At 47.0% G+C, this 26,690-nt stretch overlaps 1 protein-coding gene across 1 annotated transcript in view; it reads right to left on the bottom strand.

Moving 5' to 3' along the window:
• Positions 1-516: 516 nt before the first annotated feature.
• Positions 517-26,690, bottom strand: part of LOC119405627 (protein aurora borealis) — a 52,418-nt gene continuing 26,244 nt past the window's right edge. The window contains exons 7-11 of the mRNA XM_049419251.1: positions 12,072-12,198; positions 5,251-5,320; positions 4,001-4,133; positions 2,578-2,640; positions 517-1,081 (exon numbers count right to left, since the gene is read on the bottom strand). Of these exons, the coding sequence (XP_049275208.1) occupies positions 942-1,081; positions 2,578-2,640; positions 4,001-4,133; positions 5,251-5,320; positions 12,072-12,198 (533 nt within the window). The 3' untranslated portion in view covers positions 517-941. The remainder of the gene's footprint in view (positions 1,082-2,577; positions 2,641-4,000; positions 4,134-5,250; positions 5,321-12,071; positions 12,199-26,690) is intronic.

Genomic DNA, 26,690 nt, shown 5'->3' with positions numbered 1-26,690 from the left:
GACAAGTTATACGCGAGAAAATTAGGTAAATACTAAAATTTTATACGTACATCAATCAAGTTGCTACTCATTCAAAACCACAATGAACATTATGCAATTCAGCCACAAGTGGGCTTCTCTGCACACAATGACGGTCCAGATCATGGTGGAGCGTGAAGTCTGGGTGCCGACATAGGAAGGGATAGGAATTGGCGTGGTTGCAAAAGTGCGGCATAAGTTTTCGGGACTGTACTTTCGTTTGTTTCGTGACAAAGCTCACCCTCTTAACCATATCACTCCTGTTATGCAGAGAAGCACGCTTACGACATCTCACCAGACGCCTGACAAGTTGTAACTGCGGGCACAGCAGAAAAGCACTGCACTCGCATCATCACAAGACTCTGCGGAACGCGCCGCGAAGACAAAGGAAGAGACGAGAGATGCACACAACAGTATTACATTGCGGGAATTTTGACGACCCCGGATAGCTGAAGCAGTGCCGAAGCGTACACAGTTCCTAATCAACATTGCCAACATCTTCACACAAGGACTTCTTTCAGTCACATGTCCACTGAATGATAATGGCAATGTGGGCGAGCTGGTTTGAGTTCGCGATGTAAAACCTGCAGTGCAAAGCAGTGAAGTGCAGAAAGAACGGCACAGAAGGACGATGAAAAAGCGAGAGAATGATAAACACAAGCGCCGTTTTTCGCGATTTTGTTCGTCCTTCTGAACGTGTTTTTCCTACACTTCAGTGCTTTTCGCTGAAGATTCTACACCGTGAACTGCATGCCCAGTACCCCACTTTGTAGTAAGAAGAAAAAAAAAAAATCACTGTAAGCTGTCACGCTGACAGACTTGACCGCAGATGGCCCGGATGTACGGACGAGGCTGTTGCTGACGGCAGTGTCGAGACAAAAAAAAAAAAGTAATCTTTTAGCAAGACTAAAGTGTGGCCATCGTCATAGTGGCTCAGGCTGCCTCGATCCGCTGGCGCAAGGACTGAGCTGCATGCAGTCGGACCGGTCGGCAGCGGTCACCACCGACATGTCTCCGGCGCCTCCGCTGGTCACCACACTCTCGTCAGTGCGGTCATCCTCGTCTGCATAAAATGGCCACCACAGAATACTGACCAATTGACTTCTTTCGTTGCGTATTAAGATCACGAGTAACAGCGCAGTCACACAAGACTTTATGGAGGTCCCGAAATAAATTTTTTGTAACGCTTGTATAGCAACATTTGTGGAAAAATTTCAAAGAAAAAGCCTTTATGACAGCATATATTTTTATTTTTCAGTGTAAAGCCCGCCATCTCATTTGGCCTATCTAGTTATGCAGGGAAGGAGCATATATTTCACCTAACATCAAGGATGATGTTTTTCAAGGGTGAATCCAATCAGGGAACACACAAAGCATCGCGCATCTATGAGCTACAGTTTACTATGGCAACACTGATTTCTACCAATGCTGGCTGAAAAAGATATGCTTTGTTATGTGCATGTTCGGGCTATTTGGTAATCCTTGGTTTCTTCTTCAGCGCAAAAAACTTCCGAAACAAGTGACGAAAAGAATGTGACGCACACAAGCACGTGCGCAACTTTTACAAGCATGTGTGTCGCATTCTTTCCATCCCTTCTATCAGAAGTTTTTTGCGCTAACAAAGAAATCGTGCATCATTATGTCCGTAAGGAATGCACCTATGCCATTGCAGGCATCGGGATACCTAGTTATACAGTCGGGATCCAAGTTGTACAGTTGGTGCCTGCAGCCATAACAAGGCAGGGGCAAATGAAGCTTTGCTTAGAGAAACAAAAGAAAAATTAGAATGATTAAGGGACCCCCAACACCAAAATTGAAACCTTAATATGTTGTTGTTGTTTGATTGTCCTGTATACATGGGTACTTCTGACCGATTATTAGTGGCGGATGTTGGATTTAAGATATTTTCATTTGGCTTTAAAGTAAGCGCGAGTGCTCATCCGAGTTGGCAGCACCTCAAGACATTGCCACTGGCACGACGTACATCGAGGCCCCTTGTAACATTCCACGAGCAAAACGAGTATTGTCGACGTCACAGAAGATTAGCGGGGCGCACACAAACCACAACTGGCACCTAGCGAAGGCCATTGTTCCTCGCCCCTCTCGATCTGTTGTCAGGCTGCTCTCAAGGTAGTTCTGGCTGTTTAGGGCAAGAATGCTTTTTCTTTTCCCTTAGGGGACACAGGCTTAACATACTGTTAACAGGCTTAACATACCGAAGCACACCCACATCGTTGCACTCTTTACTGTATGCGAGGTCCCGATTTACTGAACTTCTTCAACGACATCAAAGATTCAGTGCACGTTGTCTTCCGCACTCCCCCGCTGTGGGGCGCTAGTTCCTTATGGTTTTAGGCATTTTGAAGGTGACGCACAATTGGTCGCAAATAATGATGCTGGCATTAATTATACGATACATTAGAGCATTTGTGAATCAGTTTCGGGATTACCAGACACAAAGCTACAAATTACAGTAAAAAAAGTACGAAAAAATTTCGCTGTCACAGGTCCTTTAAAAAAGAAGCAAGGGCTGCCATGTTCAGCCAAGCGTTCGCTCACCGGTGGAGGGAGGAGACTCGCCAGGCTCGGAGAGTTTCAGGGTTCGCTGCTGCTGAGGTGTTCCTGCACGTGCGAGTAATCGAGTAATTAACTGATTAAATTCCGGGGCTTCACGTGCCTAAACCACAATACGATTATGACAACCAAATCAACCAAACAGACTATTAGGCCGGGGAAAGCAAAGGCGTAACAACGCAAAGCAAAACTCCTTGATTTGTGTTGTTACGCCGGTTACGCATAGAGTTTGTGCCACGCTGCACATGGACGTCAGACTCTGCCCAGGTGGCACTGCGAAAAACATCGCAGCCCTGGCACTAACTGGGTAGTACAAAGAGAGTCCGCAAGCGAATGTGCATAGGCCACAATAGAACTCCCCCACCCCCCCCTCTTCCGTTGGTGCCGAGGCGCGGTTTCCTGAAAATCAAGGACCTGGAAAGCTGCTTCTGCCAATCCAAGCTTCAAAAAAGCTGGAAGCTCATCAAAATGGACTGCGAGTACAATGCAAAAGAAGTTTTAGGTTATTACGGTGCGCTGCAGCTCGCAAGTACAAGCGAGCATCGCACGACAGAGTTCGAGGCAAGCCCTCAGACATCTGTTCTCTAGTGCCTAAATGAGTCAAATTCGGGTATATACGTTATGCCAAAGTGATGAAATACACAGAAAATCAATTTACTTAGCTATGTACCACGATCAGTGCAACAAAGTTCAAAATGAGTCGCAAAGTGGACTTGTTGGTAGGTCATTAGAGGAATTGGTTGCAGCGTGAGCTCAACACAAGGACAAAAAGAAAACACACACAGCGCTACTAGCAACAACGACGTTTATTTTTCAAGACTCTGACCGCCCTAAATATACCACAACCGCAACAGCGAACAAAGGTCACGTGGCGATAACGACAGACGTGCGCGAGGGAGTCACCCATACAACAGCATTGTAACAGGTGGTAACCGTACAGTACCAAGATGTCAGCGTTTTCGCAGGAGCTTGCACTTGTAACATTTATATTGCTACACTTACAATACTAACGGAAAAAGTGATAACATTACACGACCAGCAGTAGCTCTAACAGGTTACTTCATTTGTAAACCCATTGTGGTCCATTGTCATGTCCCTCTCGACAACGCAACAAAGCCGCAGCAGTCCGTGGTCGGGCGCTGCTAGGCAAGCTCTTTCGTGGTTGACTCATGCACGCGTTTTCTCACTGCTTATGCCCCATGCCTAAATGAGTAAGTGATGTTCCTTTACTGAATATTTGCTCCTTATTTTAACTTCAGACTATAACGGAAGGAAGGCAGATAAAGGTTACAGACCACAAAGGGTTGAACCTCGCAACCCTGAGTGTAACCTGGTTACTTCTCTGCTCAAGACTAACTGTAACACCTGTATTTTGCCGGAAGCTGCACCAGTCATGGGCACTACTCACCAAGCAGCGGCCTGGTGTAGGCCTGGCGGCATATCGGTGACAGCTGCATGCCTTCACCACCTGGGCTCGAGCCCTGGCTGCAACGGGCGTGTATGCCGGAACCCCCACCAATAGGGCTGGAGCACAGCGCCATCTGCACGGGCAGAAAGGAAGCTCAAGCGCTCGACGTTCAACCTTTTTTGTCGTGCGCATACAGAAACCTGCAAGGCCCTGCTAACGCATTGAGATAGAACAAAACAGGGCTTGGATAACTTCAAAACTTGAGAACCGACAGCTGTGCCAACATGAAAAATGAATTGGGCTGCAAAATTACAGTAGACTGGGACCAGGAAAATATGTTCCATTTAACAGGAGTTACACTTAAAGGGGCCGTGCAACACTTTTCATAGTTATAATGGAGTAGTCTCAGTATTAGCGCATGATGCCGCACAAATCACATGCCACAAAAATTTTTAGAATCCGTCAAGTATGAGCGGAGTTACAGGGATTTGTTACGCACTTCAAGAGCTTCCTCTCTCCTTTCGTACCAGCGAGCACGATAAAACCAATGCAGGGGGCAGGGGGTGGGGGGTCAAGAAGATGCGTCCCTCTGTCAGCGTGTGTCATGACCTTGAGCACTTCCTTTTCATTTTTTTGTTGAACGCGCAGCTTACTTTCAGTGTGATCGCAAGTGCACGCGCGGGCACGTGGTGGCATCCACGGTGGCGACGGTAACTCTGCAGCTCGCGATGCTCAAATCAGCCAACGGCCGGACTAGGGTTTATGGCGCGGTCATTTGGGTTTATGGCATCATTTGTTGAGAGAAGAAGGAGTTAATTCCTAGCCGACTTTGAGAATTGTAAATTCCAAGCTGCGTGCTGTGCACGTTTGGCTCACGTGTTCTCTGGAGCCTCAACTGCCGATTAGCAGTATACTTTCTGACCATGCTCAAAAAGTGTTGCAGGGCCCCATTAAGCAGCTATTCCACTTAAGAAATTTCCATTTACTGTATTGTAAATGGAAATCTGGAATCGCGTCTACTGCATATCCTCTCGATGAAGAAAATTACGACTGAGAATCCTTTTATCAAAGATTTCCTGGCACTAGAAAGCAAATACACTAACCAGGCCTCACTATGCCTCATCGCATACTGATAACCGTTTTAAGGTATCAGAGTACTGCGCCAAATCTAATGTGCACAATTCTACCACTATTACAAATTGCAAAACAATCAAGAATTTTTGTGCATCAACATCTGGCAGATAACTCACGTGCACGGGTGTTGAGGACTGCCTCCTCAACGGGCCGTCCATCAAGAGGCTTACTCGTTCACTTTCACGCCTGAAACACAGAACAGACCGTCGTTAATTTGACAAGAATGGCAAGACTAACCGACCGGTTAAGATAGCAGCGATTCAAAATTTGTGAGCACTAAATACAGACAAAATGTGTCAATAGGCACAGGCACAAGAAATGCCATACTTAGACTAAGAAGCATGAAAGAAAGAAAATAGCTTTCTAAGAGATTTGCGCACATTTAAGCAGATACAAATCAAGTTTAATTAGTACTGTTGAGGTTTTACATCCCAAAACCGCGATATTATGAAGGACACCATAGTGGAGGGCTCTGGAAATTTTGAACATCTCGTGTTCTTTAACATTCGCCTAAATCTAAGTCCACTGGCCTCCAGCATTTTGCCTTAATCAAAATGCGGCCGTGGCGGCTGGGATTCGATCCCGCAACCTTTGGGTCAGCAGTCAAGCACTGCACTGTAACCACTAGACCACCGCGGTGGGTGCAAATGACGTTTAGGCAAATGCAAATCAAAGATTGAAGAGCTGTTACGTCACATATGAAGCAATGTCTGGGCAGATGCACTTTGAAAATTATTTTCCACTCTTTGCTGACATTGTCTTCCGCAGTGCAAGGACAAACTTGACGAGACTACCACTAAATATTCTGTATAATTGGCTTTGAAAAAGCAATGCAAAAATTCGACACTTCGAGGCGCGAGAGTGGTCACATTCTGTTGCACGTTCTAAACACGGTATCGAATGGAAGAAAGAATGGCAGGACAACAGGACAGTTGGACTGCAAGGATTCTTCCGTTTTGTATAGACTTGACAAATTGGGATGGTATCTCAACAGCTACATGCCGCCAAAGCTATGACAGCACAAACAAGTACCTAACCTATGATAACATAAATACGCACAAGCGATCAGTCATATGTTCACATAGGTGCTGTGACAAGGAAAACATTGGTATCTTTTTTTCACCCCGACGTTTAAGACCAACCACATTCAACAACTCCACACAACGTTCGATAACACCTCAGAAAAACTGTTGTTCAACTCCCATGTACAGATTCGCTGCAATTGCACACAGCTGTGCCCTTAACCCTTTCCCTACCATGAAAAAAGAAGAAAATTGCGCCAAATTGTAACATGCCTTTGTAAGGTTATAAGTTTTGCGATTTTCCAAGGAGATATTGCAAGTGCTGGATATGGACAATACAATAAGCAAAGTTTGAAACCTCAACATGCCAGTTTAAGCATGGGAAGCTTAAAATGAAACCTACAGTGCTTTTGATATGCTAGTGCGAATCTCAAGCCATGGACAGCTCAAGGAACCAAGGACGACTATAATGAATGAAGTTTAACACCAAAATAGTTTCGATGTTCTTTATTTTTAAATGTAAGACTGACAATATTGTTGCGTGGTTTTACCTACGCTAAGAGGGCATAGTGGGCTATAACCTGAAAAGGGAGCTGAAAAAGAGGTGAAGTCGACGTTGTGTTGTGAGCTGTGCTGTAGCTTGATACTGACTCAGTATTGTATTTTCCCCGTAACATTTTTGGTGGAGCTGCGGGGTACTTTTTTTTGACGACGGAGCTCCGCAGTGGACGCCTCCTTAAGTCTGCAACCATGGCTCCGGGTGAAGACACGCCTTCGCCAGCTACGTCGGCAACATCTCCGACAACAACAACGCAGTACGTCGCTTTAACGCAACCCCGTGACCCGGGCACCTTTACCGGGGAGAACAACATCGATGTGGACAACTGGCTCAGCATGTACGAGCGCATCAGCAAGCAATATGGCTGGGATCCAACCGTTATGCTGGCAAATGTCATCTTCTACCTCGACAAAACCCCTCGCGTCTGGTTTGAGACCCACGAGCACGAAGTCACAAGCTGGGACATGTTAAACAACAGCTCCGTGACCTTTTCGGCAACCCATTTGGTCAACAGCTTGCTGCACGGAAAGAATTGGCCGTACGTACTCAAACGTCAACCGAGCCCTACTTGACCTATATTCAAGAAGTGTTAGCCTTGTGTCAAAAGGTTGACCACAACATGTCCGAGGCTGACAAGATTTCACACATTTTGAAGGGTATCGCAGACGATGCGTTCAATCTGCTCGTTTTTACCAATGTCACGACCATCGACGCCGTAATTAAGGAGTGTCGCCGCCTGGAACAAGCGAAGAGTCGGCGCATTCCGCACCCGTTCCATCGTCTCCCCAACACCGCTGCAACATCGTCTTGCGAAGGAACCCCTTTTCAGCCGTCCACAACTGACGATGTGACACGCATCGTCCGACGCGAACTCGAGGCTGTGTGCCCGGCTGCCCATAAACAGACGTTGTCCGAGACACCGGCCCCAGCTGTCGCCCTGATCCAGGCCGTTGTCCGCCAGGAATTCGCCAACCTGGGTCTGTGTTCCACTGTATGTGCCATGAACAATACTGACACCTCCGTAGCCTCTGAGACAACACGCCACTGTCAGTACCCTGTTCGTTCCAGGAACCCCTCTGAATGGCGAACAGCAGATGATAAGCCGATCTGCTTCCGCTGTGGTCGTGCAGGCCACGTTGCTCGTTACTGTCGCAGTCAGTGGCCCTCTACTCCTCCTAGCCAGTATCCCGCTTACAACGGCCCCTTCCGCACAATGAATCGCCGTTATCCGAACCGCACTGAGTCTTCAGCATTCGCCGCCCCTGAGGACTATGGCCGCACCTTCCCATCGTCGCCGCCTCCAAGCCGTTCCTCTCACTCACCAACGCGCCGCCGCTCGCCCTCGCCGTCATTTAGCCGCCGCATGTCTCCGGAAAACTAGGCTGCGCAGCTTCTGGAGGTGAAGCTGCCCTGTCGACGTTAACCAAAAATCCTCTGTTGCCCTTACGTCTACACCAGAACACACTTGAAGTACATGTTGATGGCACTCCTGTTCAAGCTTTGATCGACACAGGCGCTCACGTCTCTGTCATGAGTGCGGATTTTCGTCGTCGCATGAAGAAGATTCTGACGCCACCCTTGACCAATGTGGTACAAGTCGCGGATGGCGGCACCGTTCCTGTCGTTGGGATGTGTACAGCTCAGCTTACCGTTGCCGGTTATCAGGTGGTCGTCCTGTTTACTGTCCTTGCCACATGTCCCCACGACCTCATACTTGGGCTGGATTTTCTGGCAACCAACTCTGCGCTTATTGATTGCTCCGCCGGTGTGCTGCGCCTTGAACTGCCACAACTCAGTGACCCCCCGTCCCAACCTTCGTGCCGATTACATTGCAGCGACTTTATTCATCTGCCCCAGCAATCTGTTACGTACGTCGATATGTTGTGCTCACCAGCTGTGCCAGACGGTGACTACTACGCTGCGCCTCTTCCCGACTTGCTGCTCACGCATTGTGTTGCTGTTCCCTATACGGTTCTCAGCATCACGGCTAACAACCTGGCTACCAGTGGTAAATTTCGGCTTCGCAAATCAAGTGCTCCCACAAGGCATTTCCGTAGCCCACCTTTGTTCGCTACTAGATTCACCGGTCGAAGCTTTCGCCTTGGATGCCGCTGTTCCTACGCAGCGGACGCAACCGACAACCAATTGTGGCAGCCGTCAAATTTTTAACATGATCGCCGCTGACCTTCTGCCTGAACACGTTGAAGCCCTCCAGCGCGTTCTCGGGTCCTACCAGGACATTTTTGATTTCGGTGACCGACCTCTAGGGCAGACGTCCGTTGTCCAGCATCACATACACACAGGTGATGCCAACCCTGTTCACCGCCGCCCCTACAGAGTGTCTGCGTCTGAGCGGAGCGTCATCCAACAGGAAGTAAATAAGATGCTAGCGAAGGACATTATAGAGCCGTCCTCCAGTCCCTGGGCGTCCCCGGTAGTGTTAGTTAAAAAGGACGGATCGTGGCGCTTTTGTGTGGACTATCGCCATCTCAACAACATCACAAGGAAAGACGCCTACCCTCTACCTCGAATTGACGACGCCCTTGATTGTCTGCATGGTGCCGCGTACTTCTCTTCCATCGACCTCCGTTCCGGATATTGGCAGATCGCTGTGGATCCCGCGGACCGAGAGAAGACGGCCTTTGTAACACCCGACGGCCTTTACCAGTTCAAGGTCATGCCTTTCGGCCTATGTAATGCCCCAGCCACATTCGAACGAATGATGGATTCTCTGCTTCACGGATTCAAGTGGTCTACGTGTCTATGTTATTTAGACGACGTAATTGTGTTTTCGCCCACGTTCGAAACGCACCTTGAGAGACTCTCAGCAATTCTTGAAGTGTTCCGTCTCGCCGGACTTCAGCTTAATTCGTCCAAGTGCCGGTTCGGCCGTCGCCGCATTACGATCCTTGGGCATATTGTTGATGCCTCCGGCATACAACCTGATCCGGAAAAAATTCGAGCCGTGAAGGACTTCCCTGTGCCGAAAACCGCCAAAGATGTTCGCAGCTTTGTGGGACTCTGCTCCTACTTTCGGCGGTTTGTCAAAGACTTCGCCGAAATTGCTAGACCTCTCACGGACCTGCTCAAACAAGACACGCCTTTAGCTGGGGTCCCCCGCAAGCAGCAGCTTTCTCCAAGCTTGTCACACTGCTCACATCATCCCCTGTTCTGGCTCACTTCAACCCTGCCGCGCCAACCGAAGTCCGCACTGACGCCAGTGGTTACGGAATCGGCGCTGTGTTGGCCCAGCGACAACGTGGGCAGAATCACGTGATAGCTTATGCTAGCAGGCTGCTGTCCACTTCGGAGCGCAATTATTCAATCACGGAGCGCGAATGCCTCGCTCTGGTATGGGCAGTTGCGAAATTTCGCCCTTATTTATACGGCCGACAGTTTACAGTGCTCACCGACCATCATGCCCTTTGTTGGCTTGCCTCTTTGAAAGATCCCACAGGTCGTCTCGCTCGCTGGGCACTCCGTTTGCAGGAGTATACCTACACGGTCGTGTACAAGAGTGGAAAACTGCACCAAGATGCGAATTGCCTATCCCGCTACCCTGTGGCTGACCGGCCCTCTACGTGCACTGCCTCGATCGACTGCGTATTTTCCCTCGCCCAGCTGCTTCGCCTCGGCGACGAGCAGCGTCGGGATCCGCATATCAGTCAAATAATGCAACGGCTGCGATCCTCCCCGCACGACGCCTCTGTACGCATGTTTGCCTTCAAAGATGACACCTTATATCGGCGTAATTTGTCACCTGCCGGACCCGCTCTACTGCCGGTCGTACCAAAGCACCTGCGTTCCACAGTCCTCCACGAGCTTCATGACGCCCCAACCGCTGGTCACCTTGGCGTTTCTCGCACGTATGACCGTGTGCGCCGCCGCTTCTACTGGCCTGGCCTTGCACGCTCTGTGCAGCGTTATGTCAACGCCTGCGAAGTTTGTCAGCGCCGCAAGAAGCCGTCGGGACTTCCTGCTGGGTATCTTCAGCCTATCGACATCCCACCGGAGCCCTTCTTCCGAGTCGTTTTGGACCTTCTCGGTCCCTTTCCAACATCCACTTCAGGAAACAAGTGGGTTGCCGTTGCTACCGATTATGCGACCCGCTACGCAATCACGCGAGCCCTTCCAACCAGCTGCGCTACAGACGTCGCTGATTTTTTACTTCGGGATCTTATTTTAGTGCACAGTGCCCCACGACAACTGTTGACAGACCGAGGCCGTACTTTTCTTTCTCAAGTCATTGACGATATCCTGCGTTCCTGTTCCACCCAGCATAAGCTCACCACCTCTTACCATCCCCAGACAAACGGGCTGACAGAGCGCTTAAACCGGACCCTGACAGACATGCTTTCGAAATACGTATCGACCGACCATCGTGACTGGGACCTTGCACTGCCCTACGTGACGTTCGCGTACAATTCCTCCCGGCACGACACCGCTGGATACTCACCGTTTTACCTTTTGTTTGGACGCGAACCAACGTTGCCATTGGATACCTTCCTTCCGGCTGCTGCAGAGTCGACCACGGAATACGCACGCGACGCTATTGCCCGCGCTGACCACGCCCGTCAGCTTGCCCGCAACAGATTGACGGCTTTTCAAGAAACACAGAAGCACCGTTACGACGAGCGGCATCGTGACGAACGTTTTCCAACGGGTTCCCTCGTTTTTCTCTGGTCCCCAACGCGACGTGCCGGTCTCTCTGAGAAGCTACTTTCTCGATACACGGGGCCATACCGCGTGATTCGACAAGTGACAGACGTTACATACGAAATTGTCCCTGCTAATCCTACAAACTCTTCTCTGTTATCCCGTGACGTCGTCCACGTATCCAGGCTCAAGCGTTACCACCCACCTTCTGCTGTGGTCCCATAGACGCGCCGGGTCGGCGCTTTTGCCGCCGGGGGTTGTGTTGCGTGGTTTTAGCTACGCTAAGAGGGCATAGTGGGCTATACCCTGAAAAGGGAGCTGAAAAAGAGGTGAAGTCGACGTTGTGTTGTGAGCTGTGCTGTAGCTTGATACTGACTCAGTATTGTATTTTCCCCGTAACAATATAATACTAATTTGTGGGCTTTTATGTGCCAAAACCAAAATATGATTATGAGGCACGCTGTAGTAGAGGAATCCGGAAATTTTGACCACCTGGGGTTCTTCAGTGTACACCTAAATCTAAGGACATGAGTCTCTAGCATATTGCCTCCATCGAAAAGCAACTGCCGTGCCTGGGATCGAACCCGCGACCTTCAGGGGCACCATAACCACTGCGGTGGCGTAGAAAGCAAGACTGACAAGTTATAACATGTGCCTGCACTTCTTGCGCAACTAAAGAAACAGCACAGCTAAAGCGCACCTCTCGGGAGTGCGCGTCTTCGCCTCAACGGTGTTGCAGAAGAGCTTTCGTCGAAGCGAGTCGCGGCTGTGGTTCACCTGATGGGCCGCTTGCTTGTCTTGTGCCGATTGAAACTTCATGTAGTCTCCTGCAAAACAATCGCGCATCATACCTTAACGGGGTACTGAAACGAAAATTATCGGTCATTCTTTTGTGTCGAATGAAAGGACAACTCCTCAAGAGCCGAGAAGTGGTAAGCAAGGGTGCAGATTGAAGAATTACAGCAGGTTTTTAAAAGCTGGTTTCAGTTCCTACTGCACCCTGGCGTCATGGCAACACGGGCTTCTCGTCACGTGCTTGCCCCGAGATACTGCGACGTTTCCAGGGCCGCTTCGCTTCGTGGAAACGTGCCTCACCAGGCAGCCATTTTGTAGGTTTTGGCACACGACGTCATCACACTTAGCCATATTGGTGCATGGAGTCGCCAGAACTGATACTGTAGCTCAACGTCTTGCTAGTGTCGATGTCAATAGGTGCGCTCAAGCACAAATTCACTTTATATGTCAAAATAAAATGCCTTATCAGCATTTACCGAGAGCTGTCTCAGCCATACTCAGAGCTGTCTCTGTATACAGGAGATTTGTGTGGCGGAGTGAACTTGGCTGCGAATATTGGTGCCAGTACCCGAACAACATCACGTGCCTTCGAAACAAATTGGAAATTAATTCGGAGGCTTTACGTGCAAAAACCAAGGCGTTGCTATAAGACACGCCGTAGTGAGTGGCTCCATATTAAGTTTTACCTCCTGGGATACTCCGACACGCACTTAAATTTAAGTGTACAGGCGTCCTCGCATTATGCCCCCATTGACATGCAGCCGCAGTGGCTGGGAATCGAGCCCATGCCCTCATGCTTAACAATGCAAGTGTTTAGCCACAGTGGTGGATTGTAACATGCCTTGAACAGGTATGTACACAGGTGACCACACGCTAGCTTGCACACTCGCCGTTCTGCTGACGAGAGTGTCAGAAGTGTGTTATTGGTGTTTACACAGTTGAAGTACGTAGTGCTAAAACATGCAAGAAGCGAGCACTAGAAACCCAGAAATTCTACCAGCAACAATTAGACTGGCAAAAGGATTTCGCTACGAAATGTTTAGTTGCAGATTTTGCATAAGACGTGATGAATTGAAGCTGCTTTTATGTGAAGACACCTGCTTCTGGCAATAACACTGCACCGTGGTCAGATATGTACTACTAGTAAATTGCGATTCAAAATGTACTGCTGTGTTCACTCAGCCAAATGCAAACAGCGTAGTCAGTGGTCTTTGAGCAACTTAGTGTAGAATGCAAACAGCACGAACTCGTACGACCAACTGTGATACTTTAGAGCAATGTTTATGTTACAGGTGCGAGATATTTTGCTCTTTGTTAGGTTACAGGAAAACTGCATATGCCATCATTTGTACTTCAGTGATCGCAAACACAAGACTTTTAATTTGTTGACATCACCAATGACCAATTTTAACAAATTGGGTGCCGATACGTCTTCGTCCAAACCTTGCCAACCGAGCTGAAACAATCACCAGCACGAAGTTTTGCTTTTTTGCTATTGAACCATGCTCATCCATTAAGAAATTATAAAAAAGGTGAGACATGGAAACACAGACTCAAGAGAAGAGAACAACACAACGCAAACACAGTGTTTGCACACCTTACATTCTTTAAGGAGGGACCTGCTTTAGAAGCATATTCCTTAATCTTTGAGTGCATTTTTATAAAAATTTCCCAGTTTATGCCCATGTATGTGGCAATTTCGAATGTGCAATAATTTTTCTGGTACAACATGCATTTTTTTACATATCAATCATTTTATGCACCTTATTAGGAGAAAGATTTTTTTCTTAACTGTGAGAGTTATAGAGCAATTCAATATAACACAATAATCCGGAATCAAAACTGTATGCAATAAACAAGAACAGGTACTCTAAGCCCATTTGAACAAAAGTTACAGCATACTGAACTATGGTGAACAAAATTCCAGCTTGACATCAGCTCACTCGCATGTAACCAACATACTACAACTTTTGTTCAAATGGGTTTATAAAGTCCATTCTTGTTTCACTGCATACAGTTCTTATTGCAGATCATTGTGACATGTTGATTTACTTTGCAACTCTAGGAGTTTAGAAGATCTTGCTCCAAATAATACAACACGTACTTTATATTTCAAAAACTATAGTATTAGAAAAATCAATTGCATGTTTGGAATCGGCACATAAAAATGGACAGGTTGCAAATGTTTCACGAAAATGCACAGAGAAACGAAAGACATGTTTCTAAAGCAAGGTTCCCCTCAAAGGGGCCCTGCAATACTTTTCGAAGTAATCATCAAATGGCTTCATTAAAGAAGTCTATTGCCTCACGAATCAACCATCACAAGAAGGCTTGTAATCCATCAAGTACAATTGGAGTTACGAGGATTTGACGCATGCTTTAAGCGTTCTCTTTCTCCTTTTGTACCAGCGAGCACACTGAAAGCTGAGCGGGGTAAGGGGTGACAAGGGGGCAAGAAGCTACGTCCGTCCGTCCCTGCACATCACGACCTTGAGCACTTCCTGTTCTTTTTTTTTTTCTTCAAATGTGCAGCTTACATTCAGTGTGATCGCGAGCAAGCGCGCTGGCACGTCACTGCATCCCGTGGCGAATGCAGGAACTATATGCAGCTCATGATGCTCAAATCGGCCAATGGCTGTGCACTTCTTGCTTGTGGCACGGTCGTTGGGCTTATGGCATCATTTGTCGAGTGAAGGGCGAACGATTTCTAGCCGACTTCGAGAGTTAATTGCGAATTCCAGGCAGTGTGCTGCGCTACAATGTTTGGCTCGCGTGTTCTCGGGCGCCCCGACTACCAATCAGCAGTGTTTTCTGACGATGCCGAAATAGCGTTGCAGGGCCCCTCATAACGATGAATCCTTAGCAACTAGCTCTGCTTTCTGTCACAAACATTAAGAAACATTTCCCCATCATACTTCTCGTTGTCTACATCTCTGCCAGAGTCTTTTGCTTTAATGTACAGGCATCATTATAAATGCGCATCACTGCATGCGCTGGCTTACCCAAAACCACGTTGAGATCAACATCTGGAGGTATTGTGAGCGTCGTCTGACTCCAAGCTGCACGGCAAAGGCACAAACAGGAAACAATCAACAAAGATGCACTGATTACCACTTAAACATACCAACCTTTGATAAGAACATTAGATGATATAACTATGCCAATAAAAAGATATAAAGGCAGTACATACAATGATAATACTATGTTGTACCAACAGGCCCATTCGCCGCAGTAGTGAAGATATAAAGTTCCACTGCGGCTGAATGAAGGATGTCTTCAACGATGAATTTATTCAAGGAAGAGTAGCACTTGAATATTGAATATTTGCTGTTTTTTAAATAAAAGAGAGCCACGAGTAAAACCTCATTCATTCGAATTTCACAGGACCGGGAAGAAATGCCCCAATTAAACTAATGTCAGATCATCGAAGCTACTAGAAAAACAAACGAATATTGATTACACTAGAAATCCTTTATTTACTGAACAAATCGGCAAATCCAGTTCTTATTTTGCACAAACACAATGTGAAACTGCAATTCTCGTCATCCTGTGCCTATGTTTCAAACACAGCCACAACACAAGCCCCACGACATCAGTTATCTCAGTGACACATGAGAGCCTACAGACATATTTTGCAATAGTTTGAGGACATCTGCTTTCTGTAGCGACATGAAGCAGTATAAGCAACGTGATTCAGTAGTATGGTGCATCTACTCTTCCAATTGATCGAACAAAAGTTTGAGACTGGCATTGTTCTAAAAGAACAATAATGTGTAACTGTTAAGGGCATTAAAGAGAAAAATGTAAGCATATCTTAACATACTCAGGAACCGAACTTAGCATAAGTTCCGAGCACGTGTTGTTAATCCTTTAGCAGAGTAATGACAGAAACACAAAAAAGGTACTTTGAAATAAATCGCATCATGACATCACACATTGGTATCGGAGGAGATCCGTCAACAGAAATTGCAAAAAAATACGACACTGACACGAGTTTTCACTTCTAAAAACGAAACTCTTACTAAATTAACAAGATATATTGGTTCATCTACTTGACTACCACTTTAAGTGTGTCCTTTCAGTACACCTTTAAGCAAATGATTGAAAAAAAAACAGCTTTTTTTGGTATAAATACGATATTTTTCTTTCCAATCACTGAGAATGGCAATCTTGGTGGGAAGTGGAGGAAGAATCATACTTTTTCTTTAAAGTTCGATAAAGCAAGAGCAGTTGTTGAGAAGGAAGACATACCTGAGGACATCAGAGGGCGCTGTTGTTCCATCAAGGAGGGATCGCCATGGGCAAGGCCTGAAAAATGGAAAAGAAAGCAAGAAAAAAATTTGGAGGAAGCTTTAGCTTCACATTTAAGAACAAAACGCGATAGCATAATTCGGGCCCCGTTTGTGTCACTTTCTCATTTGATTGCCACGTTTCGCTTGTCAGTGGACTGTTCGATCACACCGCCAGGAAACTAATGTATGCGCGCGTGCCATTGGCTGGTGTAAACTCTCCTAGGGTGCCTACTGCAAGTACAGTTCATCTTTGAGCAGGCAGTGCACAAAACAAAGACACAAGCAAGGAACAAAGACACAAGACGATCGCTAAGGTCTTACAGTTTACAAGGTGTGTTTGTATCTTACAAACTCGCCCCGATTCAGTATTGTAAGCATAATTCATCGTTTTGCAAAGTAGTGAAGCACCCACTATGCATCCGTAAGGTAATACACACACCCATGTAGCTTCACACTTTGCTGATGCTGTGGCTGATGATGATGACTAATAATGGCTCGGCACTTTGTAATGGGCGGGCCTTTAAGCCACCCACTCGTTGCACAACTCAAACGGTGCGATGCCTGATGCGATTCTGTGCTTCTGCCACGCACTATTACATCAGTTAATGTCACTCCTAGCACTACGTGATGCGTGTATAAAGGGTTATTTCTTGAAGCAGTTTCAACCATTGGCTTGGCTCTGTGGTAGAACACCCAAGTGGCACGCAGAAGGCCTGGGTACGATTTCGGCTTGAACGCCCGATTTTTATTCTTTGCGTCCTTTGCTATTCCTCACTCACGGCAAACACTGCTGACGCCAACGGTGAGATTTCGGTGACACACATTATTACGTTAAAAAGATATTGTTTTTGTTTGTGCAACTGATGCACACCACAGGCAGTTGCAAATGCAGTGGAACTGTTAGGCATAGCTGCATAGTCACTGCTATAAATTCTTGTTTGGACAAAACAGGCACACAAGATGTGCAACAACTCTGTGCAGCTACTATGCAACTGCTTGTGTGCAACAAAGAATGTATGGAAAATACTATACTGGTTACACGCAGAACACAGACTGGAATTGCAGCTAAAGCATCCTGTAGCCCGCATTGTGTACAGGATGGTGAATGCTGCCATGACATCTTCAACTTTTCCTATCCTATTAAATGCTTCTGGAGTAGTGAATCTAATGGAGTCTTTCACTGGTAGATTCAGAAGAGTTTTTTTTTTGCTCAGCAGCAAAAAATCTGAATTTCACTGGTCAATCGATAGAAGGTCCATGCTTTTCACTAGTCACTTCAGATCAACTCCCTTGTTTGAAGGGTCCTGCAGTTACCAAGCCTACAACATGTACAATAATGTACATACTACAAGAATCAGCACGCCCCAAGTATTTTTTATAATATCCTCTTGAAGACCAGTTTCAGTTTATATATTCATGTGGTGGTGCCATGGGAACACAGCATAGCCACCTCTTAGCACTCGCTCCTGCTTGCTCAGTTGTGCTACTAATTACACATCACTATGCGCTGTAGTACTACATTTATTATGATAATTTTTTACTTTCACGACATTGCAAGATGTATAGCCGATACATTTAAGGCGGAAAGTTGGGCTAGTTGGCAACCTGAATAATAGGACATGTTTACTACCCTCTCCTGTATTCCTTCTTCTCGTCCACATTTTTTTTTTATAGTAAACATGTCTTCTTATGTATAGCTGTTCATTATACCTATATTGTGAAGTAGCGCACTTTGGACGGGGACAAAGGGGACAAGAAGGACACGACACTGTTAATGTATAGCTGTTACCTCAATGCAGTTTATTCGGCCGAGCCGCATGCCGAGCATCACCGACAATGACTATTTGCATATACCGGTGAAGCAGATGAAAAGTGAATGTTACGCTCACACTAATCTATTTGAGCAGAGATGTTTTGCCAGGTGTCACAGAGAGAAAATTATCATCATCATGAACCGGAGGGTTGCTCGTTGGAGAAGCTGGTACATTGTTACACTCGAAGAAATCCACGAAAACGTCGAAATCTGGAAAAACCGAGAGGCAGAAGCAGAGACAGTGCCACCTCTGTGTCACTGTCTCTGCATCTGCCTCTCAGTTTTTCCGATTTCGACGTTTTAGTGGCTTTCATCATGAACCGGCATGCGCTCACAATCACCGCCCAAGAACTCTGTAGAGATTGTTAACAAGAGAAGCTGAAACGAGTGGTCATGTAGTATAGTATAGCCATGTAGTATAGTATAGTATAGCAACGGGTGGGAAAGAGGCAAGAGGGTAAAAGCCTAGCCAAGCCAGGATCAGCCAGGTGGCCACCAGCTCTGATGTGACCCAACCTTGCGCAACTTCATGCAACCTGCACTAATTTTTTTACGACTTGCTATGCACGCACATAAACTAAAAAAAAAATGGTGAGAATTTAGAAAGGACCACTTGTCAAAATGTTAGCTCCAGTGACACTTCATGTTAAAAAATTTTCCATCTCTTAAAGTTTCCATCTTTCCCTGAACTTCTGCCTCAAAAGAAGCAGGGGAAGGAGCAGGCTGACAACTGCCACTTAAAGGGGCATAACAACTGCCTACTTCGGTAGGAGGAACAAGAAATACCGTATTTCATCGCGCATAAGCCGCGCCCTGCACGAAGCCCAAACCACGGAACGATTTAAAAAAGAAAGATGTCCGGGCACTGCCGAGAAGGCACTTCCCTTGCATTGCCGTGAAGCAGTGCGGTGAAGACACCTTGCACGCCGAAATTCGCGAACGACCCGCTCCCCGACTAGCTCCGAATTTTCTGTTCGGAGCTATTTTCTGCGGCTTGCACGCGGTAAAACACGATAGACAAAGACACTGCGGGAACAGGAGGCCCAAAGAAATTGAGATTCGTTACCCAGGTACACTCTGACAGGCATGGTGGCTGCGGTGCTCGACTGGTAGGTCGGTTCCCAGAGGAATGGCGGCGCACGAGCGTGGTCGAACGCCGATGGCAGACGGTCACTTTGTCAGCGACCGACTCTTAAGTACGCTACCCACTACAGAACAAAAATGCGCGTGCGTCGCGTCTTCTTCCTCTTCTACTCTGATGTCTCGTCCCCAGCACAGTTGCATTGAGAGTAAAAAGCAATGAATGCGAAAGCAACAATTACGATGTTACGCGAGTAAGTCTATAAAAAAAAATTTTAAATTCGCGGAAAACTCTTGGCAATGAAGCGAAGGCTACAGAGCCGAATTGCGTTGGTGCTACCGCTCATGAATGTAGTCCCACCACTGCGTCCGTGTTTTGTACATGAGAAATGAAACGAAATTCCTTCGTTTTGTACAGGACGCATAACATACACCAGTGAGATAACTATGTTTGTTTAAACTCAGACATTGTCATTTCGGGTTTTCGCAACGCGTGAGAAAGACCCGTCTTTCACGCGTGCCTCAAACGCTAAATAGCGTTTGCGTCTTCGGGTGAACGTCCGTCTCATTCTGGTTCTTCCGTCTACTCGCCTAAAAAAAACTTGCGACGAATTTCACCAACAAATGGTCGTCTAGGAAGTTAAATGCTATATAATGCTTATGCCGTGCAGCGATCGCTTTCCACAATTGTAAGAAACGCGCACCAAACCAGACTACTACGCGTAGGAGTACATGTGCAGAAGCTCCGCTCTCGTAGCTGTCCCTCCATTGCCAAGAAAAGGCACCGTTCACTGACCATAGGGAGCTCCGTGGGCGTCCCAAGGTCGCTGGCATTCGCCGCTAGGAGCACGAAGAAAATGAGACGCGCGCACCGCGTTCGAGTCTTGTCCAAGCCCGGCTCAGTATTGCTTTTTTTTTTTCATTCGCTAGGCAGTGCGCTATGGCGCTTCATGCAGTCACAATGGAAAGCTTGACTGCACGGTGCCCGCTGCATGCGACCTGCATGGCGTAACTCAAGCAATACATTGGCGCTAAAACGCGGCCGCTGCAGCGAACTAAGCGCGAAAGCACAACACTCACGCAGAAGCATGCGCCGTCTGCTGATCTTCTCTAAAGATACGGCGCCCGACCACACCCGGCCCGGTCAAAGTACGCATTTGTTGCTGGAACCACGCAGCCGTTCCCTCCGGCGCCCCTCCATGCGCCGCCTTTCGCGCGGCGGAGGCGCATTTCGTCTCTGCGTGAGCGGCGCCGACTGTAGGCAGCCCTCACGCGCTTTTACTGGCACACAGACGAACACGCGACCGGGGGGGGGGGGGTATCTCACTGATTCGGACTTTGTTCACAACAATGTGCCTGGAGTGGCCAATAAATGCTACCGCAGTAATATCTTACCAATTAGCCAACCCCCTCCCTCAACCCGCAAACTACCATATTTTTAAATGCGAAGCATTTATTAGCGAACCTCTGGCACTTTGAGCGTTTCTATCTACGTATCTATCTATCTATCTATCTATCTATCTATCTATCTATCTATCTATCTATCTATCTATCTATCTATCTATCTATCTATCTATCTAGCCGCCTACGTCTGGGGGCTCTCATGATCGCCTCCTTAACTTGGTGTAGACCAAAATTTGCATGGGAGGGTAACAGGATTTTATGAATATGATTGCCGGGTCATGACATGAATAACGTTAAAATCCTGTCGCGTACGTCGTCAAAACCCTTTCCACTAGACACGTGTGGCACATACCCGTTACCACGGGCCGTGGTGTACGGGTATGCGCCACAGGTGATTGACAGTTTATATCTACCCAGGAACGGCGAGAACAGATATTGGTAACTTAAATGCTAGAGCGTTAAGGAAAACCAACGTCGGCAGCGTTGACTCAAGGAATGGAAATAATGAAAAATGAAAATTAGGATCCTAGCAGGAATTGAACCCAAGCATCTACGTGGCAATCAGGTATTCTACCACTGAGCCACGCCAGGTCTATAAACTGGTTTGGAAAAACAGCCTACGCGGGCGTAATATCGGTGCAACGTCAAATGTGGTTGTGGTGCTGGCTATCTAATTTACAAGAAGCAATAAACACTACATGATACTCCTACGATGTGTACTCCAACGATACAGGCGTCATATCAGATTAACGCCTGTAGTTGCAGTGTTGGCTCGGCTTTTATAGCAGTCCAATAACATTATGTTGGTATTTCTATGATTCAGCAAGCTATATTGAAGCATTGCTCGACCCCGGAGGAATACATTAACGAAAGTTACATATGATATCATCCATCACCGCAGCCTAAGGTGCACTTCTTCCACCGGAACGACGCAGTGCCCTCTCATTCCCACGAGGATGGGTGATGCCTCATGCTGACCGAGAAAGATGCCAGATTGATCGACAGCCGCGTTGTAGACGAGGCTACGTAGGCCACATACGCCCGATAGTCTACGAATACGACAAACACCATCCACTGATGTCGGTCTACGTAGCACTATCCAGCCTACCAGCCTCGACGGCCTATACCCTCACCAACGCGAAGGGTGGCTTCAGGTTCCGACATGTCGCCGGCTCTGTCGACAGACAATTTCTCGACGAAATGATCGAGGCATCCACAAATTCCCACAGCTCTACTATACCACATACTTCACTACACATAGACCCCTCGTCACCACGATCACGACCGGATCCTATAACATGTCATGACCAGCTGCATGTGCTCACTGATCACGGTGATGATGCCCTTGTTCAAGAACTGTCAAGAACTTCTTGCACACATGCACACGGGTTCGTGAAACGTGCATGCGTTCTGCATCATAAGAGAAGTATAAGCACTACATATCAGCTTACCGCTTCTGGTGTTGGTAATACCCACGTTGCCATTGGCAGCGTTACCCAACCGTAAACAACTGGTTATATAACACATATGCGGCTCTTCAACGTATATATATGTGTGCGTATAAAATTTATACAAACCTTACCGTCATTTTGTAACGTGTCGCTAAGTAAAAAAGTTACGCCACAGTCACCTACCCGGCGCATGCTTCGCATAACATCGACTCCCACGGTACGTGGGATCTGCCGAATTTTTTGGCGTATAAGCCACACAAAAAACTACAGAAAATTCAAGGGTAAAGTCGGGGTTATTGTTTTTACGCGAATTTCGGTCTGCGAAGTGGGTTCTGGGCGATTCTTTCAAGGGCAATGCAAGTAAGGTGAAGTGACAGTAGGCGAGGACGGGGGAGTGACACAGGTGGCTGAAATTAAGTGAAAATAAAGTTGTTTGTTGTAATTTTTGAGCATACATAGTTTGCCGAGGCTCTTTCTATCAAGGTGTAAAATTAATTGGCACAATTGAATTTGCGGTTGGTAAGCAGGGATGTTTTTTCTCTTTGGGGGAGCAGGAGTAGGTTATATGCTGGGGTGCTTATATGCGAGAAAATATGATGCCCGGTAAAGGAATCCTGCCCCGTTTTGCTTCCTCGAGCGAGGAAGGCATAGACACTGAGCAGTTTATGTTGGTAGAATGACATTGCCAAAGTCCAGATGGGCTGGCTTCAAACGATCGATCTTCAGGTCCATTAAAGGAGTACTGACACGAAAATTTTCATTTCTTGTTTTCTTCCATCAAATAAGAGCCCAAGCCCTCAGGAGCCTAGGAAACGTACTGCTAAGCGCAAGTGCACATTGAAAAAGTAATTACAGTATGCTTTTAAAAGATAGTGTCGGTTCCTACTGTACCCTGACATCACAACACGGTGTGGGCTTCTCGTCATGTGCTTGCGCAAGATATAGTGAAGTTTCCTCGGCCGCTCCGCACCGTGGCTCCCTTGGTGACATACAAGCGGCCATTTTGGGAGTTTTGGCACCCGACGTCATCACAACTAGCCAGACTGCTGCTTCAAGTCACCAGAATTAGTACTGTAGCCCGACGTCAAGCTAGCGTCGATGTCGGTAGGTGCACTACGAGAAAATTGCTTTATTATCAAAATAAAATATCTTATCAGCATTTGCTGAGCTTCACACTTGCTCAGAGCCGTCTCTGTATGCAGGAGACTTGTATGGCAGAGTAAACTCGCCTTCGAAAAATGGTGTCAGTACCCCTTTAATGAGCGTTTTCAAATGCTTAGCGTCGCCCTTGAGGACGTCAAAGCAACTGCCGTAAGGCGCTTGTAAAGAAGTGCGGCTAGCGTTGTGGTACATAAGCACCTTATTTTCTCAGATACAACCCGCACGAAAAGGACAGAAAATTGAGAGCTAAGGTTGTGGTGCTGCTAATATGAGACTTTCGGCTTTGAAGGGGGCTTCACGGCAGCTCAAGAAAGGTGGCTTACTGCCAATACGCAGAGACCTTCTTTCAAATTTTTCCAAAGCTCCTAGAGTGGGTGCCCATTATACGCAGGGGCAGGTTATACACGAGAAAAAACGGTATGCGGGCAGTAAGAGCTAAAGATGCGCTATGAGGTCATGACAAAATGGCAGTGGCATCCAAAAGTAGCCATGGGAGTTTGCAGGAGTTCCGCGTAGGATTACACGACAGCGGATGTTAGTCCCGGGACAAAGATCTCGCCAGGCATGCGAAGTGTCGTGCCGAACATTAGCTCTACCGAGGAGAACCAAGTGTCTTATTTCCCGACAGTGTGCAGAGACCCAGGAGAACCGTAGCAAGGTGCTGTGTCCATGGAATAGCAGTTTTGCAAACGAAGTGAAAAACGTTTTTGCACGTGATTTAAACTTGGGTGGTGCGCTGTGGTTCCTATCGGCACACCACTTCCAGCAGACGGGAGAAAGCTTGAAAAAGGGTTGACTCGAATACTCTCAAGCAGTCTGTTACGGCGTGAGGTACGCTGTAAAAAGATATCCAGATATTGTCACGTGGTTGTGACAGTGAAGAAAGGAAAATGCAGCGTAAAGCTGAAACTCTTTCATGTGCGAACTTGTGCCCAGCAAACGAAGCAACACGCAAGGTGCAGTGGAAACGGCAAGCGCAGACATTGATCATTGGTAATTTGATCAGCAGTAAAGCACGTTGGCGTTTATACAGATTCAACGTCATTGTTGGCGGCCGGTTTAGTTCCAGAATGAACTCTTATTGTTTGTGCTGGGGGCACAATTCTATCGGAGGATCCTAAAATAATCAGGAATGTTCCCAGATGTTTGGGCACACTTTGGGAAAGGTAGTGGTTACACGTGTAACAGGCTGGTTACATAAAAATAGAAAAAGAAGTGCGTGTGGCAATATTGCCACACCCACTATTGCCACGCTGTCTGATGCCTTCGTCGACGTCACGACCGCGTGACAATATTGAGGATGTCTTAGCCCACAGACCCTGCAGTAAAGTTAGCAAGTGGCTTTGCCTCCGGCCAGTGGATAAACTGGTCATACAAGCGAGCATGTACCATTGGTTTGAAGACTGTCATTCCAAGGCATAGCAAGTACCACTTGCGCATCGGACCTGTGCTGGTAGCATAGGTCAACAAAGTCACTCACGAGTCGACTCACTCAGACTCGCTAGGACTTTGATCGGGAGGTGAGTACGAGTCTGAGTGAGTCCGAGTGAGCAATATTTTTGGCGAGTTTGAGTCCGAGTGAGCCCTAAGCGCGAAATATTGTGGTGCACGCTATCAGCGCGCCACTCACCGCCACTTGGACGTGTGTTTTAGATTAGGTGGCCGCGCCCCGCCAGGCGCCGCGGTAACCGGAGCCTGCTCGTGCGCAGGCATCCTTCTCCTCTGGCATCCCTCTCTCCCAGAGAAGAGGAAATAAAAGCCAGTTATCATTTAAGATTCACGGCTTTCGGGTGAATCAATCTTCGCCTGCGCTAGCGTCCCACAATATACTTCTTGAATGAGTCCGAGCGAGCTCCACCTTTGATTGCCGACATATGGTCCTATCTACTCAGCTTCAGCATTACTATCAGCCTTTATATTGGCTTACATATATTATACTCAGTCTGTTAGCAGATATCTCACGCACTAGCGGTTTGCGCCACCTCAGACTTATTTATCAGAGGCGTGAGTTAGGGGGGTGCCATGACTTCCTACCACAAACTATTTCGAGGAAACTTTTTGATAGAAATATCTAGTGCGAGCTGCATATTTCATAAATGTCCTACCTGATTGAAACCACTGATAAAGCGTATTTGAAGGTACAAGAGCAAAAGATGTACCAAGAGCACCGATCATGGAGATACTGGTGTTAAAGAGCGAGCATCGACACCATGATCGAAAACTTATGCTAACAGACTCTTCAGTGATACACTCAGGCTCAGGTAAAGCCATGGGTCTGAGCGAGTCCGGCCGAGTAATATGGTTGGTAGTCTGAGTCCGAGCGAGTCTGGTTGAGAAGGTTTAATGAATCCGAGTCTGAATAAGTCCTGTTGACGAAAATTTTTGAGTCCGAGCGAGCATTAAGCGCAAATATATTTCCTTGAGTAAATGTAAGAGCTTCAATATTTTTGCCGACCTATGGCTGGTAGCAACTATCGGTGCGACAATGAAATTTCAAGAGCGAACAAGTTTCATCTCCCCTTGCCATGGAAATAAGAATTCACACGAAGTAGAATTCAATGACAGGCAGGCACGTATCTAAGCGGTGGAACTGAGAGTCCTTCTCTCCCCACAAGTTATCTTTTGCCTCATGGCTCAATTATTTCCATTTCCCTGACAAACCTACAAGAGCCAAGGTTGTTTATGTTTTGAAATTCCATACCCCACGCCGACAGAAAGCAGCTGCCATAAGCGAATAAACTGGTGCGTGATGTTCCACGTTTATCTGGCCAACAGCGCCTCGCGAGTGTTGTCACTTAAGGCCAGCAATGTTACACCGCGGTTTAATGGCAGGTCCTCATTGTAGGAGAAATTAGGAAAAGACATGAGAATGAAGGACCAAGCTTTGAAGCGTGTAATGATAAATTGGTCAATACAAGCGAGTATATACCATTGGTCTGAAGACTGTCACCAATGGCGTAGCAAGTACCACTCCCTCCTGAAATTGGTTCAAGCTTTCATAGGCTCTATAGAGGTAGAACAGCGGTACAGACCCATACCACGCAGGCATGAAGCTTAAATCAATTCGCATCGCAGAGTACGTTGTGTCCAGTTGACGTAGTGCTCTGAGTCATTGTGCGATACTTGTGCATTACAACTGTCATTACAGTGTTTGCATTACTTTACAGTTAGTGTGTGTCTAAGCATGTTGCTGGAACCACTCCATGCATGCTTTAGTCACAATGTTTGTACACTGCGTCGTTTATCCCAGCAGTGCTTCAAACCACATCTTCCGAACATCTTATTGGAACATTAGTTTTCCACATTGCGAGGCCATTCACAAT

The sequence above is a fragment of the Rhipicephalus sanguineus genome, chromosome 9 (genome assembly GCF_013339695.2).
Source record: "Rhipicephalus sanguineus isolate Rsan-2018 chromosome 9, BIME_Rsan_1.4, whole genome shotgun sequence".
Lineage (NCBI taxonomy): Eukaryota > Metazoa > Arthropoda > Arachnida > Ixodida > Ixodidae > Rhipicephalus > Rhipicephalus sanguineus.
This window is presented reverse-complemented; position numbering and strand designations above follow the sequence as displayed.